Below are 19,394 nucleotides of genomic sequence, written 5' to 3'. Positions count from 1 at the left end.
CCCTGAGTCCAGCTGAGTATGACTCCAAATCAAAACAAAAACAAAACAAAAAACCCAGGATGGGAACAGAGCGCCTTCCCCGTCTGCTCTGGGGCCCGGCCCTCCTGTCCCAGGAGGAAGACCACCACCCTGCTGCCTCTGGCCACAGCGGCAGTGATCTGCTAGGCTGAAACCATGTCACAGCAACAGTTGTGTGTCAGAGGAGAAAGGAAGTTGGCAGAAGCCACTGGCTCAGCCTTGTCTGTTTTGGGGGAGCGAGGGGGGAGCTCCCCAGTGGTGCTAGCAACCACCATGCTACAGCCTGGCCATGTCAGCCCCCTGTGTTATCTATTTCCTGGGCCCCCGGTGTGTCTTGGAGAACGGTCTCAGGGACTTCCTTTTCTCTGCTTTGCACGGTCAATAGGTATGACGGGTGATGGGCGTTAATAAACCCATTAACCCAGACGTCCTCGGTTCAAACCTCAGCTCTGGCACCAGTGATCTGGGGTAAGACCTATAGCCTCTGGGAGCCTTCGTGTCTCCACCACTGAAGTGGGAGTGACTCGACCTCACAGGGTTGCACAAGGACTCAGCTGCAGCCAGAGAACATACGAGAGCTTAGAACCATTCCCAGCCGACAATGGGCACGATCACACTGGTGGATGGCGTCTTTCCATGCCCACAGAAAGTCTGTCCTGTGTTCCAGTTTCTGCCGAGTGTTTCCCTCAGGGCAGGCCGGAGTGGACCAAGGGGCTGGTCTCACACTCACCAGCCTCATATCCTAGGGTTTGAATTGACTGTCACGCCAGTGTAGAATTAAGCCACATTCGCATGGTATCTGTGAAACAAAACTCTCAGAACTAAGTATCCCAAATATCCTTTTTAATAGGAAAGAATGAGCTAACTTGGTGTTTGTTTTAATTTCAGATCCAACTGCCTTTTTTTTTTTTTTTTGGTGGTGGGGTGTCTGGGCCACTACCCGGTGGTGTGTGAAAGTGAAAGCGACTTCCAAACAGCTGTTTGGGGGACCCTCTGCAGAGCTGGGGATTAACAGGTCAGCTGCATATAAGACAAGCGCCCGAATCCCTGTATTATCTTTCTAGTACCCCCCAACTCTCCTGAAGGGTGGCATTCCTATCCTTGAAATCTTAGCAAACGCAAAGCCACTGCAGTCTCCAGGCCCTCTGAGAATTCGCTCTCTGGAGGAGTTCTTTCCTATCGTCTGGGAGATAGCAGGGAAGGGCTGGACTGCAAGGCACTCAGAAGGGGCGCATGGAGCAAGAGGGAGGCCCGGACAGAGAGGGGGGGACCCACCGCCAAGAGGCAGCAGTGCATGACCTGGAGGATGATAGAACATCAGAGCAGCTCCGAGAAGACGCCTATGCCCCATGGCCTCCCTGCCCTGACTCCCATCCTCCCAGGGGCCCTAGACCGACAGCCATACCAGGATGAGTGGGTTGGACTTCTTCCGGATGTCCACGCCTGCCTCGGCGTTGTGGTAGATGTTGTTGCCGGCGATCAGGCCCCCTCCCTCCAAGCGCAGAAAGATGCCCGAGGCCCGGCAGCGGTGGATGTCGTTCCTGAGCATGACGATCTAAGGGGGGGGGAGAAAGCGCTGGTACCCCTCCCTCCACAGGGCTGGGTCCCCCCACTCCTCGCTCTGGGAGGTGGGGTGCAGCCTGCCCCTGCCGCTGTGAGATGCTGGGGGCTCCTTACTCACCTCCCAAGGGCCCCTAATGAGTCCCCATCCTGGGCCTGGCCCTTCGCTCCAGACTCACCCCTGCGGAGGGTCACGGGTGGGAGCACGGACAGGGAAAACAGCAGATGGGGAGACTGGGGCCGAGTGGACAGAAAAGGTGCGATTTTCAGGGGTGATATGATGGTTGTCCTCAGGGTACGATTCCCTGGGGCAGGATCATGTCCCCGAAGCAGCAGTTCTTTGGGCATCACAGGCTCGTGCTGCCTGAGGGCTCCCCGCCATCCCACCCTCCCCTTGGCTCTATTCCGGCCACTCCGAGTCTCTCTGGGAGTCTCATCCTGGGGTGGAACGCCCTCTTCCCCCAGCCCCAGCCCTCCAAACTGCAAACAGAGGCCCAGTGAGCAGTGTGGGTATGAAGGGCCCCCTTCCAGATCACTGCTGGACCAGGGGGAGGCCCTGCCAGGTGCTTCTTTCTGCATTTAACCACCCTGACCGTGGTCACATGCCCGCCTGCCCTCTTGACAGGAAACGCTCACGGGGGGGGGGGGCGGGGAAGAGAGGGGGAGATGCCCACCTAGGTGCTTTGCCCTGCTGACTTCCGGCAGACCATGTCCCTGGAGTAGCCTCTCCTGCTACTTGGGGCTGGGGGGCTACTCTGAGCCCTGTGCACAGGAGAGTCTCCTGACAGTGCTCGGGGGCCATGCATGCTTGGGGCTGGCCATAAAAGGCAAAGTGCTGTCACCACGGTGTTGGTGCTTGGGCCTTGTCTCCTCACTTACCTGTGACCCAGGTAAACTGGGCTTGTGAGACAGTACAGTGGGTAAGGAGCTTGCTTAATGAGACTCCATCCCTGACCTCCCGATCCTGGACAGTGCAGGAGTGAGCCCTGAGCACAGAGCCTGGGGTAAGCCCCAAGCCCCTTCAGGTAAGCCCCAAAGATCAAAGTAAATAAACAGCACTGTCATAGCACTGTCATCCCATTGCTCATTGATTTGCTTGAGTGGGCACCAGTAACGTCTCCATTGTGAGACTTGTTACTGTTTTTGGCATATTGAATACTCCACGGGGAGCTTGCTAGGCTCTGCCGTGCGGGTAAGATACTCTTGGTAGCTTGCCGGGCTCTCCGAGAGGGGCAGAGGAATCAAACCCGAGTAGGCTGGGTGCAAGGCAAACGCCCTACCCTCTGTGCTATCGCTCTAGTAGGGTTCTGATGGGGCTATTTGCATTGTATATTTTAATACAATGCAAATAGCCCCATCAGAACTCTTCTGCTGGAGGCCCCCCGCACCCCTCCCCACCGCACCCCCGCTCCCCAGGCAAGAGGGCAGCACCTTGCTGTTGTGGATGCAGCGCACGGCGTAGGTCAGGTTCCGGAAGACGTTGGCTTCCATTTTGGCGCGGCCATAGGAACACACGAACACGCCGCCCTTCCCGTCCCGGAACAGGCACTTACGGATGAGGCAGCCCTGCACGGAGCTGGCCAGGGCCATGGCCTCTTTGTCCTTCTGCAGCTCCTGCTGCAGGGAGTTGAGCACGAGGCAGCTGGGCAGCTGAATGGAGGCGCCCGGCAGCGGGGGGCCCAGGAAGGAGCCCCCCAGGACCGGGCGGGGGCCCTGCACTTGGTAGGACAGCCGGTAGGTCAGCTGGTCCTCGTCCTCCTCCTCGCCGCTGGGACTCAGGCCCCCGTCGCTGCTGTCCGGGGTCTGGGCCACTCGCTCCCCGTCGCTGCCCCCTTCCGTCTCCTGGGAGCTGGCCTTGGAGCCGGGCTTGGGGGAGCTGGAGGCGGGGCTGGTGGGGCTCTGGCTGCCCTCGATGACGATGTCACACGTCTTGGGGCTCCATGCCTGGTCCCTGCTCTCCAGGTCCAGGGACATCAGGGCGTCCGAGTCCTCGGTGGGGAGCAGACTGGGCGAAGACTTGATGAGCCCCAGGAGGTACTTGTAGGCCCAGTTCCGGTCGGCCGACGGGTGACCCTCCACCGTCACGGAGTTGTTCTCGCTGCCCACAAACTCACAGTTCTCCAGGACGCACAGGGGCACGTTGTGCAGGAAGACGTGTGTGTTCTTGAAGGTGCAGAACTTCACCTGGCACGTGCCCGGGCCGTGGACCTGGATATGGCCGTTCTCGAAGTTGCAGTTGTCAAACTGGACGTGCCCCGATGTTGTCTGGGGGAAGACAAGCAGAAAGGGACGTGTGTCACCGGGGGGTGGGGTCCCTCTGCAGGACAGTGCAGTCCCACTCCTCGTGGGGCACGGAGAGGCCCAAAGAACACCCTTCCTCAACGGCACATGGCAAGTAGGCCCCACGTGAACCTAGGGGCCCGGTGCAGCCTGCACTTGCCTCCTTCCACAAGAGAAGGGGGAAGGCGTGCACATCGGGAAGCACCAAGTCCACACTCTGCACCGCCACCACGACTTCCACCAGGGAGACAGTTCAAAGTGCTGAGCACATGCTTTGCAGTTCACCCCCAGCACCGCATGGTCCTATGAGGACCACCAGGGGTGAGCCCTTGACCACCACCAAGTGTGGCCACTTTTGAAGGACCCACCTCCAAACTTTTAAATTATTGTTTTGGGCCACACCTAGCAGCACTCAGGGCTTACTCTCCAGCTCTGGACTCAGGAATCAATCCTGGTGAGGCTCGGGGGACCACAGGGTATGCTGGGGATCGAACCAGTGTCAGCCCCGTGCAAGGCAAGCACCCTCCCCACTGCACTGTTGCTCCAGCCCAGCTTCCCGTCTTTGGCCTGCTGCCAGGAGGCATTCCTGTGCCCGTCAGCCTGCAGCAGGCTCTGGAACCTGCCCACTAGATGCTCTACCTGTGGGTCTGGTTAGTCCAGTGCAAAGGAAAGAACTGGCCTCGAGTCCACGCTGCTGGATACGGCTTTTCCAGGAATGCCTCCCCACTCCCGCCCACCCCACCGGTTCCTCAGAACTCAGGTGCACCGACCACGCTCTTGATGCCAACCAAAGGGAGTCCCCAACGCCCTGAGCAGGGGCCTGAGGGCATCCCCGAGTGGGATGAGGGAGGGTGCTCACCTTGAACATGAAGGGGGAGAACCAGGCGGGCATGAAGACGAGGTTGCACAGGCGCGTGGTGGAGCAGTGCTGGTCAATGCTGGCCAGCAGGGCCACCTCCCCCAGCTTGCCCTGACCCACGATCTCCACGGGCACCTTCAGGATGATCTCGCCTTGCTCCTCGTACACGCCTGGGAAGAGCACGATGCGGTCGTAGAGGCTGGCCATGGCCAAGGCGCTGCCCAGGCTGTCGAACTCGTGGCCCGGCCCCACGCTCAGGGTGCGCCGTTCCCGCCGCCGGCGGAAGAGCGAGAAGCAGACGGACGACTCGAGGTCCAGGGCGTTCTTGGCCCACGTCTTCGAGGCCAGGTAGTGCTGCTTGAAGGCCTCCCGCCACGACTCGGGCTCCACGTGGGGCTGGTTGGGCCAGTTGGGGTGGCGGCACTCGGTGCAGCCGAGGCAGAGCTGGCGCCAGCGCGTGCTGTCCAGGCTAAGGATCAGCTCGTACCAGGCCCTGCACACCAGGCTGCAGCGGCCCAGGTCCGGGAGGTGCAGGTAGGCCAGGATCATGCGCCACAGCTCCAGGGGCAGCCCGCCAGCCTCCATGGTCACCTGTGGGACACACAGCACAGGAGGTTTCTGTCTGTGCCACCTGCAGCCTCCGAGAAACATCTCGTGCCCACGCCTGAGCTCCCAGGAGAGGTTTTGGGGTAGGGGGTAAGGGGAATAGTGAGGGAAGCCTCATAAATCACAGGGGAGCCCTCCTCCGAGTGGTTCCTCTCCAGCAGTATTGAGAAGACTGTCCCCTTTGGTCAGAGATGGTATGGACGGTCCCCCATGCTGCAGGCAGCCAGGTGTCCACCTTCGGGGGAGAACCCCAGGGTGCCAGAGCCACATAGAAATGAAGACTGGAGGGACTGGAGTGATAGCACAGCGGGTAGGGCATTTGCCTTGCATGTGGCCAACCTGGGTTTGATTCCCAACATCCCATATGGTTCCCCGACCACCGCCAGGAGTAACCCCTGTGCATAGCCGGGTGTGACCCAAAAAGAAAGAAAAAAAAAAAAAGAAATGAAGGCTGGAAATGCGGAGCGGGACAGTGCCCAGGCATGTCTCCTGGTGGGGCAGCACCGATTCCACAATCTAATAGACGCCCAGGGCTCTTGGGCACTTATGTCCACTCTGGTGACCCCTGTGAGGACCGCCAATAAATCTCTATGCTTAACACATGGATGCCGGCGCTGTCACGTGTGTTAATTAGGCCCCGTTCAAGTGTGAGCCAGAGGCAGTACTGCCGACATCCACGGATTAAGAAGTTGGTTTGCTGGGGGGATAGCGGGGGTCTGTTTCTGTGACTCGGGACCAACATGAACTCAGATCCACATGCGGACTCTTCCAGGGCAGGGTCCCCCTCACCTCAGAGCTACAGGAATGAACCCCGAGGTGGGTGATGGCCACCGTCTGCCTGCAGGTCACCTGAGGACAGACACGATCGCGGATCACAGATTGCCGTGTCCTGCCCAGCACATGCCCGGCCCTGGGGCTCACATTTCTTGCTGTGAACTTCAGCCACGGGGCTTGGGAGCCACTGGGGCTGTGTTCCTTCGCCCGCGGAGCTCCCACAGGTTCTTGTGGGGGTGTTGTGTGCTCTTCAGCAGTGAGACAGGAGAAGATCCCACCATCACAGTGCCCAGGGTCCCCAGAGGAACCTTGCTTGACACGCATGGGGGCAGCACTGGGGACCACACCGACAGCACCACACTTTCTGCTGCTGAACCCAGCCCCCCGGAGCCTCTAAAAATCATGCTGTAAGAGAGGCTGTGCTTCATCTGCCATCTGGTGACCTACTAGCCAAGTCACGCACAGGACACACCGACTTCTCATTTCCCGGGCTCCAGGGTAGTGAATGGGCTGCATGCTGGAAAACGACCGATTTGGTTGGCTGCGTTTGTGAGCCGGGCCAACTATTACTAGGAACTTGAGGGCTGAAACTTATTTGTAAGCCTCAAGTCTTTGACACTGTGATTCTTAGTGAAGCTGAAAATGAGCCTCCTCTGGCCTACTTAGTTCCTCAGACCTTGGAACAAGATCCTAGAAGCCTGACTGCCGCCTTGTTATGAAGGACGTCACTATCTTCCCAGCTCATTTATTTATTTACATCTCCTGCCAAGGTATAGGGCATGATACATGTCTCCAATTTTCCTCTAGGAAGAAACTAAAATTTGCCATACTGCGGTGTTCACATGCAACTGGATGGAAGAATAAACCAAGATGCTTTATACACACACTTGGCCCAGTTTCCCGCCCCACCAACCTCGCCTGTGATAACACTGTAGTAACACAGTATGTCACAGCCAGCATGTGGAATAGGGACAACCCACCCCTTCATTCCGGTTTCTCCAGTTCTACTTGTTCTTGTCTGTGGGTGTCTGCATTTGGATCATTTTCTATATAGTTTTATGTACTATACGTTATACACACGAACCAGGGGAAGTTTGTGTATTCACTGCTATGGTCAACACAGCAGGGCTGGAGAGACAGCACAACAGGCAGGGTGCTTGCCTCGCACGCAGCCAACCCAGGTTCAATCCCTGACACCCCATATGCTCCTCCCAAGCCCCGCCAGGAGTGAGCCCTGAGCACCGCCAGGTGTGGCCCCCAAACCAAAAAGTTCCTTCATGACTTTTCTTATTCAATTCCTACCCCTCACCCTTTAGGGCAAACTACCTTGGAGATTTTCTCCATCACAGATGAGTTTTGTCTGTACCAGGACTTCGTACAAAGGGAACCACCAAGTATGCAATCCATTGTATAAGGCACATTTCAGACATTCATCCAGTTTTGCACATATCAGTAGTTCAGTCCTTTTTATTGCCAAGTAGTATTTCATTGATGAGTTTGAAAACATCATTTTTTTTGTTTGTTTTTGTGCCACTGGTGGTGTTCAGGGCTTATTCCTGGTAGGGACCATAGGGTGTGCAAATGCCCTACCTGCTGTACTACTGCTCTGAACTTCAAAAACCAATTGTTTGACAGAAAATGGCACTGTTGCTAGTTTGGGGTGATTAAGAACAATGCTGTTGTATTTTTACATAACTGCTTTGTGAATTGTTGCTTTGATCTTGAAGAAATACCTAATAATGGGAAGAGAGAGGTGGTGTCGGGAAGGGGATGAGTAGAACTGCTTTCCTAAAGGTGAAAATGAGGGGTCCTCTCCCCGAGAGAGGGGTCCCTCAGCCCCCTTTATGCCGTCACTATGGGTGAAGGTGTGAGAGGCACGACTGCTTCTCTCTTCCCTCTCCTCCATTCCTGCAGGTCTCCACTGTACTGCTCAGTGGGAATGGGACGGGCCCTCGGCTTGCTTGTAACTCACATTTCCCCCCTGATTGACCGGGCTCACCGAGCACGTTCCCTCGTACTTCCTGGCTAATCACACAGCTCCTCTTTGAAGAGCTAGAGCAAATCTTTTTGAAGAGTTGGTTCAAATCTTTTTTCTTTCCTCTCTCTTTTTAAGGGAGTTGTTTTTTTATTTAACCGATTTATAGAACTTGTTTAGTATCCACCCCATGAAAGTTCTGTGACTATCCTCTCCCAGTCTGCACCTTCCTTTCCTATTTTCCTAACAGTATCTTTTTGAGGAGAAGTTTCTAAACTTGCGGATGAAGATGACCGGATCTTTGTCTTTTGTTGTTTTTTGTTTGTTTGTTTGTTTTGTTTTTGGGTCACACCCAGCGATGCACAAGAGTTACTCCTGGCTTATGCACTCAGGAATTACTCCTGGCGGTGCTCAGGGGACCATATGGGATGCTGGGAATCGTACCCAGATCGGCCGCGTGCAGGGCAAATGCCCTACCCGCTGTGCTATCGCTCCAGCCCCTGATCTTTGTCTCTTATGAGAACTTTTAAAAAAATCTGTTTGTTTTGGAGAATCCATTTATTTAATTTATAAAATTAATTTATAAACTTTTTTTAAATTCAAGAACTATGATTTACGAAGTTACTAAGTTGAGTTTTTAGGCATATATTTCAACACCAATCTATAAGGACTGATTTTGCCCACCAGAGAAGCCCTTACTATCCCCAAATAATCAAGATGTTCTCCTATATTCCCTCCCCCACCCCGTCACTTTTACTGAGGCAAGAGTGATTTATGATACTGTTAGCCACAATTCCAGGCATACATTACACCAACACCACACCCAGAACTGGAGCTCCCACTTCTAGTGACCCAAGGGCTCCTCCCAGCACCACTCCCCACACAGCTCTCAGGCCTTTTCTTTTATTCCACTCCCTCCCTCCCTCTGTCCCTCCTCCCCTCTCCATCCGGCTCTACCCCTCTTCCCTCTCCATCCTCTCCTCCACTGCACCCCATCCCTCCCTGTCCTTTATTTTAGCCTTTCCTCCCTTCCTCTCCCCTCCCCTCATTTCTTTTTTCTCTCCTCTCTTCTTTTCTCCTGACCACCTCTCCCCTACCTGGCCCTCCCCCCCCTTCCCCTGATTGTTCCTATTCTATGCTGCTTCATACTCCACACATGAGTGAGATCATCCTGTACCCATCCTTCTCCTTCTGACGTCACTCAATGTGAGCCTCTCTAATTCCTTTCCCTTTTACGTCCTGACTTAGGAGGCAGTGAATGAACTGGTCCCAGTATCCAAGCGGACATCTGGTTCCTCCAGCATCATTTGCTGAAGAATCTCCTTTTCCTCTTGGGTTGCTTTGGTGCCTTTGCCAAAAACCAAATGAGAGCAGTATAGTTCTAGTTCTATTTCTGGGCTGCTTATTCTTTTTCTTTTTCCTCCCCGCCCTCCCCCTCTCTCTTTTGGTCATGGGGTAATCCACAGCCATACTGTGAGCACACTAGGGCTACGTTCACATTCATCGGTGCTCAGGGGTCCATGCCATGCTTGGGGTCAAACCTGGGGCCCTGGGTGTGTTTGCACAAGCTCTTGTCCTTGAAACTATTTCCTTGCATCAAATTTTAAGACATTTACTTTTTTTTTCTTTTAATGGGTGTTGCCAGGGATTGAACCCAGGGACCCAAACGTGCAATACAGGGCTTCCCCTTTAATTTTGTTTGTGTGATCTATTTGTCTGGAGCGATAGGACAGTGGTTGGGCATTCACCTTTCACGGAGCAGACCCGAGTTCGATTCCTCCACCCCTTTCGGAGAGCCCGGCAAGGTACCGAGAGTATCAAGCCCGTGAGGCAGAGCCTGGCAAGATACCCGTGTGTATTGGATATGCCAAAAACAGTAACAATAAGTCTCTCAATGAGAGACGTTACAGGTGCCCGCTCAAACAAATTGATAAACAACGGGATGACAGTGACAGTGACCTATTTATCAGTTATTTGTTATTTTTTGGGGGGGTCACACCTGGAGGTGCTCAGGAATCACTCCCACTTAACTAACAAGATCCTGCAATTACATGTGCTATTCTTTATGGAAATATAGTGTGTCTTTCAACATTTTTCATATTTGTTCAGGGAGCTCTATGGGGTGCCAGGGACCAAACCCAGGCTGATTGCATGCAAGGCCAGCACCCTACCCGCTTTGCCATCACTCCAGCATTATGACCCCTACGTTCTTATTACAATGTCACTGGCATGGGGAAAGCTAATGCCCAGGCTTAGATGAGTTCCTTAGAGACCTTGGGTCTCGGGCCCTCCCCAGCTCCATTCTTGGCTCACTCCTTTTGGCTCACTCCCTTATGAGATCACAGAAGAGTTATTTTCCTGTTTCTCTTTTAGGTCTTGGCAACCTAGCCACGGGTCTCTAAATTTCATGACTTCGCATATTGCATTTTTTTCTTGCTAGCCCTGACCCTTCACACAGTTGCTGCTAACTCAGCTCCCGTCCAGTGGAGACACCCTCTGATCTTACTCTGGCCTGGATTTACACTTATCTTTGGATACATCTTGTCCTTATAAAGACACACCTTCCTAAGCGCGGTGCCTTTACCTTCCTATGCCCACACACCTTCACAGCAGCCCCTGCTTCACTTTCTAGTTTTCCTTTTGAGTTTATTTCTTCAATTAAAAAAAAAAAACCCATGGGGGTCAAACTAAGATTCCATGCATGTAGGACATGCACTTTTTTTGTTGAGCTACTTTAAAACCAACAGACGAACACCATTATCCCCATCTTAATAAGTTCCTAGAGACAAGCATACAAACTATTCATCCCACAAACATGCCTTCCCTGAGGGTGAACTCACTGTTTCGCTGTTGTTGTTTTGGGGCCACAGCTGGCAGTTCTCAGTGGCTATTCCTAGCTCTGTACGCAGGAGTGCCCCCTAGCAGTGCTCGGGAACCATCTGTGGTGCTGAGGATTGGAACAGGGGTTCGGCAGGATGTGAGGCAATGCTTTATTCCTTGTACTATCTCACTGGCTTCGTCTCTCCTCTTTTTTGTTTAGTTAGGTTGTTTCTTTGGAGGGGGCAAGGGGGAGGGATGGGGCGGGAGCCTCTCAAAGTGTACTCCGGAGGTCCAGGGGCCTCGCAGCGATTCTCAGGCAATCCCAGGCTGGAAGTTAAAAGCTAGGGTCCGAGGATTTGGTGGTTTTTGGGCACAGAGGTGCTTGGGAGCAGCCAGCATTGAAGCTGGCAATGCTTGGGGACCATCAGATATGGGTCTGGTGCGACTGGGCCTGTGTCCCGGCCACTATAATAGCTCCTGGCCCCTGGGTGAGCTCATCTCAACCAGGACAGGCAACTGCTGCATGACGAAGGAAATATCTTTAGACGTGGGGATTAGTTCTGGGGTCACAGCTGGTGCTCAGGGCGTACGCCTGGGACCATATGCGGTGCCAGGGATCAAGCTTCAGGCAAGGGAATGCTTTGCCCATTGCACTTTCTCTTTTGATCATTCTTAACAGCCCTGACCTCCTTCTCAGCCACCATGCTTCCCTTGTCCCCTCCACCCACTTTCGTTTTTTTTTGTTTGTTTGTTTTCTTTTGGGTTTTAGGTCACACCTGGCGATGCACAGGGGTTACTCCTGGCTCTGCACTCAGGAATTACTCCTGGCGGTGCTCAGGGGACCATATGGGATGCTGGGATTTGAACCCGGGTCGGCCGCATGCAAGGCAAACGCCCTACCCGCTATGCTATCACTCCAGCCCCCCCTCCACCCACTTTCGGATGCATTCGCTTCCCTGATGACAGCCAGGGACTGAGTATTTCCTCGAGGGAGCAGTGCAGACTGGGTATTTTTCGAGCTGCCTTAGCCACAGTGGTTCTTCCTTCCGGAAGGGTCCACTCCAACAAGCCTTCAGAAACAAACCTGAGGACCCTTAGATATTTTTTTTTCTTTTTCAATAGTCTCCCAAAAGACTAGGTCAGTCTTCTGGGAGAAAGGCTTCCACGTGGCCTGGAGAAGGTGTGCCCAGGGGGGTCCTCCCCAGCACCCACTGCTAACGTGGCTATTTCAGTCCTCGGGAGAGACTCAAGCACAGTTCCCCAAATTACAAGCATCGGCCCTGATGACCGCATCTCGAATCCCTGCTGACCTGGATCGGTTCCATTCTCTCACAGTCTTGGGCCCATCCAACCCGCCGTGTGCCCCGTGGGACATCCCATGGCACCCAGCACCGCCGAAGTGCATCCCCGGTGAGTTTCCCCGTTACTACAGCAGCGTATCAGTAAGGAGCACTGGGGCCCGTGCCCCACAGAGTAAGAGAGAAAGCAGCAAGAGTCAAATATACCATCTGGGTTTCCGGACCTTCTCTCCCCATGTACAGAATAGCTTCATCTATATAAAAACACTGATAGGGGAATCAAATGAAAAAAAATAGGGGCCGGGGAGACGTCTCCAAGGGCTGGGTGCATGCTTTGCAAGTGGGAGGCCAGGTTTGATCCCGGGCACTGTATGGTTCCCTAAGAACTACCAGGAGGAACCGGAAAACCAAAATGAAACATAGAAAAGAAATTGGAAAATAAAAAAATAAAATCCCCGTTTACTTCTCAGCTAACCTGGTCTGCTAATGTAGCCCTGAGAAGCTGTGGGGGACACTGCAATCAGAAACACTGATAAGAAAACTAGCTGCAAAAATTTCTTGGACAACCATTTCTTTTTCTTTTCTTTTTTTTTTTTTTTTGTGTTTTTTGGATTACACCCGGCAATGCACAGAGGTTACTCCTGGCTCTGCACTCAGAAATCACCCCTGGTGATTTCAGGGGACCATATGGGATGCTGGGAATCGAACTCGGGTAGGGTATTTGCGTTTGCTATTGCTCCAGCCCCTGGACAACCATTTCTGGCTGAGACCCCCGGGGAGATCTTGGAGGGGGATGGACCAACTCCCACCTGAAGCCCTGGTAGCTGCTCCCACACCCCAAAGCTGCCTTCATGTCTCCAGCTGTACTGCCCAGTTAAATATTCTGGATTTTGTAGAGCGACATCTCCAAACTCTACAATACTCACATCCCAGTAATAGCACACCAGATTCAATGGAAATGTAATGCAGAAGTCGACCAATCTTGACCAACCAAAATGTAACACAGAAAGTTTAACTTACAACAACAGTTTAGTAAACCTTCAAATGAAGACTTAATGTAAAATACAACATTAAAATATTACATTCATGGGGCTGGAGTGCTAGCATAGCGGGTAGGGCGTTTGCCTTGCACGTGGCCGACCCGGGTTCGATTTCCAGCATCCCATGTGGTTTCCCGAGCACCGCCAGGAATGATTCCTGAGTGCAAAGCCAGGAGTAATCCCTGAGCATCGCCGGGTGTGACCCAAAAAGAAAAAAAAATTACATTCACCTTAATGGTAGAATATAACAATTACCACAAATTTGCTTTTGCTAAAGTATATTTTGATAATTCTATTCACCATTGAGTTGTAGCAAGAAATATAAAATATTCTGTGCCTGCTAAGGTGGCAGGCCTGAGGGGTGGTAGGGAAAATGGGGACAATGGTGGAGGGACAGTGATGGTGGGATTGGTGTCAGAATATTGAATGCCTGTAACAAATCATAACAACTTTATCAACCACAGTGTTTACATAAAGTGGGGGAGGAAAGGAAGAAGAAAACAGTGATAGGAGATGGACAGAGCTAAGGGCCTGAGATGGCAAGAACAAAGCATCATTGCCAAAAACCAAACTCAAGACAGGGAGTAGGGGGGACTTTTGTTTTTTTTTTTCACTTTCTTTCTGGTTTTTGCATCACACTTGGCTCTGTACTCAGGAGTGACACATTCCTAGTGGGTTTAGGAGACCATGTGGTGTACCAGGGCTTAATCCCGGAAGGCCGTGTGCAAATAAACCTTCTACTATACTATCCGGCCCCATAGTGTGTGTGTGTGTGTTTGTGTGTTGTGGGGGGATGGTTATAGAGGATGCTAAGCCAGTCTGGGTGTGACATAGCCCAACACAGGTCTTCAGAGAGGGCGCCCAGAACCTCTAGCTCTGCATCCCCCAGGCTTGTTCCAACGCCTCTTCAGATTCTCGGGAGTGAAACCAAGATCTGCCTCTTCACCAAGCCCCCATCCCTCCCCACACCACCAACTTTGTTTCATGCAGCCTCTTTGGCCCCGATACATGGCCCTCCCCAACTTCAGCCCTCTCAGGGCTCTCCCTCTACCACACAGAGATGAATCATCTCGGAAGGCCTAGGGCCAAGCGGTACCTGCCCTTGAGCAAGTCACTTAATTCTCCTCCGTCTCGGTTTCCTCATCTATAACGTGGGGTGTCCTAATACCACCCCAGAGGTCTGCTGCGATAAGATTAAGAGATCTAAAGCGCCGTGTGCTGGTAATCAGTGCTCTTCCCAGGCTCCTCCTCCTGTTTCCTCTCCCTGGCACGAGATAAGATTACACTCTGGTCCTTCCTGTGGCGGGTGAGGCCACAGCCTAACACTAGGCAGCGAGTCTCAGAGTCTCAGAGAGAAGCATGTACTTTTGTATGTTTTAGATTTGGGGGCCACACCTGGTCAATACTCAGAGGTGACACCTGGCTCTGTGCTTGGGGTGGGGGTGGAGGGTCGCTCCAGGCAGTGCTCAGGGGACTATGCAGTGCTGGGGACTGAACCTGGGCCTCTTGTGTGCAAAGCTGGTGCTCCAGCCGCTGAGCTGGCTCTCTGGCCCCCTGAGTGTCTGAAGAATGAAACGCCCCATCCACGATCATCTGAAATCTTTTTTTTCCCCACTGGCAAACATTTGAGATGATGGTGGTGTCTCTGGGTAGCTCAGGCCTTTGAGTGATTGGGAATGGAGTTCCCTCTAAGCCCCGAAGGATATACTGTAGGTCTGAAACAGGGCCCCCCGTGTGGGTTAGGCTGCGGTGCCCAGGACTGAGGGCGGTCTGCTGCTGCAACTCACCTCCCCATCCCAGACCCACGCAGCAGGCGAAACAAAAGGCAGGTTCAGAGAGCCCCAGGACGGGGTGGCGATGGCCCTTTCAGGCCAGAGTGCAGCAACCTCTGCCCGTTTTCCAGCACTAAGTGGGGGTTCTTGCTGTTGCTTGGCTTCCCTCATTGGTCTCAGTTCTGCTCCTCTGGCACCACTGGGCCTCTGCGCTCTTCCACTGGTTGTGTTTCATGCAGGTCTTGCCTGCCAAAAGCAGAAAGCCTGAGACCTGCTGGTTTCTCAGGAGGGGACTGGCCTGGTCAGAGCTACAGGTGAAGGGGATCCAGCCAGGAAAGATGCACCAACCTCGCAAATACCGAAATGCAGTCTCTTGTTTGTCAGGAGGGCAGGTGCATGTGCATATGCGTGCGTGTGTGTGTGTGTGTGTGTGTGTGTGTGTGTGTGTGTGTGTGTGTGTGTGTGTGTGTGTGTAGGGAGGTGTCTTCTGGCAGATTTGGAGCAAAGATGCCTGACACATCAACTACAGGGATTTCCATTTTCGGGGAAATGGAAAGCCTTCCCCACGTAGGATGATGCCGGCAGGGTCTTGGGCCGCCCTTAGCAGGGGTTCTCGGCAGGGCCTTCAATCTGTCAGCACCTGCTTCCTCCGAATCCACCTGTCTTCAACTCTAGGCCCCCTGTGAAGGGGCAAAATTCGGGGAGTGAGGCCAGACTTCTCCCCTTTCGTGACTCTGAGCTCAGAAGCGGACTTCCTTTATTGAGATGTCTGATTTAGCTTTATTTACAATTCCTTTCTCCAAATCCACGGGGATCCCTGCAGCCACAGGGAGTTCTATAACCAGGTAACACTTAAAAAAAAAAAAAAGTCTCCAAGTCTTGCCTTTCCTTTTTGCCACTGGGGCCTCTGAGCTGCAGAATTAAAAGTGACGCCCGTCCCACAGGGCCTGGGCACCTGGAGTGAGATGCCTGTGAAGAACTGGAGAAATGACAGAGCGGGCCGGTGTGGGGCAGGAGGGAGTGGGTTCTGAGGCAGGGCTCCAGCTGCGGATGTGCAGTGCGTCCCCAAGAGCGTGAGACGGCAGGCTTCAGCTGTGGCACCCTCCCACAGCAACTGGAGGAAGCCCCGGGCCTCCGGGCCGCCTGGTGTCCCCAGCCGCAGTGGGCAAGGCGGAGACCGCCCCCTTGGGAGGTGAGTCTCCAGTCTGAGTCTCACAAGACTCAACAAGCTCGCTTTGTGGCTTCCCAGCCTGATGGCTTGAGGCGAATCTTGTCCCCTCACGCAGCCAAGGTCCTCGACTGTAAACAGGCTAATAAATGGCTGTCCCAGGACCTTGAGAATTTCCAAAGGGGAAAAAAAATACTGTTTTTTATTTATTTAATTTTTTGTGTGTGTGTTTTGTTTTCTTTCCTCTGCAGGCATCTGTTGACTGTCTTTCTATGGGACAGGCACTGTTCCAGATATTGACAGGCAGTAAACAAGATGAAGTCTGTCCCCCCCGGAGACAGACAATAGATTTCAACAACAGAAATGCTCTGGAGAAAAATAAGATTGGTGAAGGGTGGGGGCATGCATGTGTGCTATTTCAGGTGGGGCCTCTGACCCAGGAGGTCGCTGAGAAAGTGACATTTGAATAGGAACCTGAGCGACCATCAAAGTCACGGGGCAGGGACGAGGTCACCGGGGTAAGAGTGGGGACCACGACCTCACCAGTCTCACATGACAAGGGCAGGAGAGGAAAGGGATCGGTTGAAAGAGAAATGGGAAGCCAGCACTTTGGAAACCTGGACTGAACTCGAGTCAACAGAAGGTTCTGGAAGGAAAGCTTCTCCTTGGCTGTTGTATTTTGCTTTCCCGCTCCCACGGCCTCTGAGGCAGGGAGGGCTCCATGAGCTATAGAGTTTGGGGACATGGCTTGGGGGGTTGGCAATAATATTTCAAGGGACACCTAATAACTTACCAGGGCTTCTGTGTGAGTGAGCTGGTGGTCTGGCGATACCATAAAAGGATTCAAAAAAAGAGGCAGGAGCCAGTCCCCTGGGGATTAGCCATGAGAGAAACAAGATGGCCCGTGGGGGCCACTGGCCTTGGTGACAGTGCCTGAACGTCTTTGATGAGGACAGCACTGGCCGTGGCAGCCCAATCCTCACCCAGAGCCTTGTGGGAGAGACTCATCCTGCCTTCTCTCGAGGCTGTGAAAACTGCTTTTCTCCAGCCAGGAGAGGCCACATCTGGATCGACGGTGGGCATTTTGCTTCCAATAAAGGTGGTGGATAAGTGGATCAGAACTGAGAAACCAGCAAAGTTCTCTCCCACAGGATGAGGAAAATCAAACAGTACTGCAAATTATTACCACTGTCTTCACCAAGCACCTGAATTTCAGATCTCTCTTCAAATCGAAGACTCTCTAGACAATTTAGTTTGTGGATTTTTGTTTGGAAATAAAGAGCCAACTTTTGTGACGCATGAAGGAATCCCATACACACACACCTACATACGCACACACAGACATACGCCTACTCACACACATACATATGCATGACTCACACCCACACATATATGCACACATGTATACGGCACGTACACTCACAGCATATACTCTAGCACATAGAGACCTGCACTCACACATATACACCTGTACTCATACACACCTGCGCTTGTGCGCACACAGTCAGCACACATCTGCGTACACACACACCCGCACACACACACATGCCCATACAACACATACATGAGCACATACATATATACGACTGCATTCACACAGACATATCTGAGTATGAGCTCACACACACACATACACACATACATACACACAACTGGAATGAGACAAAGCTGACACGGAAGATGATAAGAGTCTCGGCCCTGCTGCTCAGGATACCCCCAAACCTCAGTGCTCCTCAGCCTAAGAACAAACAGCTGTTTCTGATCTTCAGCTTTGCAATGGATGAGAAACCAGAGTGAAGGCTGCATTCTGAGCATGCTGCAGAGTCAACACTGGCCTCTCCTACCTCCATCCTTGCACGCCCGCGGACCCTGGTTCCCCTGAGAGTGTGAGGAGCTGGTGGCCACACTTACCTGGGCTGTGGCTCTGACTCCAAGTGACCGGGTGACCTGGAGAGGGGCCGGGGCAGGGCAAGTCAGCCGAGGGCTTGTTCCGGCGCATCTCGCCGAGTGCTCACAACACCTCCAGGGGGACAATCTTCCTGGCCCAATTCTCGGGATCAGAGCTCCTTCACGTTTCAGTGAGGTGGCAGCCCGCAGCTGCAGCCCCTGCCCTGATGGCAAAGCTTCTGCCCTTCCCTCTCCATCAGCCACTGCTGCTCTCCCTTCCCCAGGTTCTGTGGCCCCGATACTGTGACGGGGCCACAGGGAGACTTCCGAGCCTGCAGACACGCGGGTCACGAAAGAGCTACGAGTTTAACTCTGCAGTTATTATAAATCAGAGTATCCGAGAGCGTCTGAGGCGCGCATGACAGATGAGCTCCCCATCGGGAGAGCAGACCCAAAGATTTAAGAGCCCAGAGTGCCAAAGGGAAGGGCAGCTCTCCCCAGGGACACCCCCGGCGACAATTGGGGAGCAGTCTAGACCCTGTGTGAACCCCCCACTCAACCCAGCCCTTGGGGCCGCCTCCCTCTGGCCTCTGCCCAGATCTGAAGAAAGGTCAGATCCGATGCGAGTCTCCTTCCCACCACCTCCTGCCTTCGGCTCAGCCACACACAGCTTGCCGGCCGGCCATCACGCTGGGGCCACGCGCAGCTCCAGGCAATTCCACACGGAGTGATTGTTACTTTACACCCGAGATTACACAATCAGTGGAGCCAGGCTACCCTCTGTCTCAGCCTCCTCATCTATAAAAGTGGGGATAATAATAGCTTAGGGAGGCTGCATGGGAGGGGGAGAAGATGGGAACTGTGTGCACAGTCCTGGACCCAGGGTGAATGCAGGGAGCGCAGTGGGAACGCAACACCTTCCAACGCCTTCCCTCCCTCCCAGATGCCTGGCTCTCCCCTCAGCAGGAGAAGAAAAAAAAAAGAATAAGAAAGAAAGAAACCCCAGGGCAGCCAGCGAGCTGTGAGGGATTCCTAGGGCAGGGAACCAGGAGCACCCCCTGCTCCCTTCTGGGTCCACAATGCTCACACTCACAGCAGGCCAAGCCGTGGGTGCACAGCGCTCTCGCCTGTCACATGGCCAGCTGGGAGGTTTGCAGCTGCTGGCCATCCGAGGGCAAAGAGTTTGCTTCTCAGCACGGCAGGTCTGTGGCAGCACTGGCAGCCGTGGCGCTTCTCCCACACGGGCACCGCTGCCAACTGCTGGGTCTCGGTCCCAGTGACTCTTTTGTTTGTGAGTGCAAAGCAGGGCGAGCTGATCAGGAGGCTGTGCGGGGGCC

The 19,394-nt window shown here is 53.6% G+C and overlaps 1 protein-coding gene across 2 annotated transcripts in view; it reads right to left on the bottom strand.

The window, feature by feature from the left end:
• FBXO10 (F-box protein 10) overlaps nucleotides 1–19,394 on the bottom strand; it is a 46,348-nt gene that overhangs the window by 15,984 nt on the left and 10,970 nt on the right. For both annotated transcript variants that reach the window (XM_055132137.1, XM_055132131.1), the window contains 3 exons: nucleotides 4,718–5,308; nucleotides 3,010–3,843; nucleotides 1,424–1,573 (listed from right to left, as the gene is read on the bottom strand). In XM_055132137.1, coding sequence (XP_054988112.1) covers nucleotides 1,424–1,573; nucleotides 3,010–3,843; nucleotides 4,718–5,302 — 1,569 coding nt within the window. In that variant the 5' untranslated portion in view covers nucleotides 5,303–5,308. The remainder of the gene's footprint in view (nucleotides 1–1,423; nucleotides 1,574–3,009; nucleotides 3,844–4,717; nucleotides 5,309–19,394) is intronic.

This window comes from Sorex araneus, chromosome 1 (genome assembly GCF_027595985.1).
Source record: "Sorex araneus isolate mSorAra2 chromosome 1, mSorAra2.pri, whole genome shotgun sequence".
In the NCBI taxonomy this organism is placed as follows: domain Eukaryota; kingdom Metazoa; phylum Chordata; class Mammalia; order Eulipotyphla; family Soricidae; genus Sorex; species Sorex araneus.
This window is presented reverse-complemented; position numbering and strand designations above follow the sequence as displayed.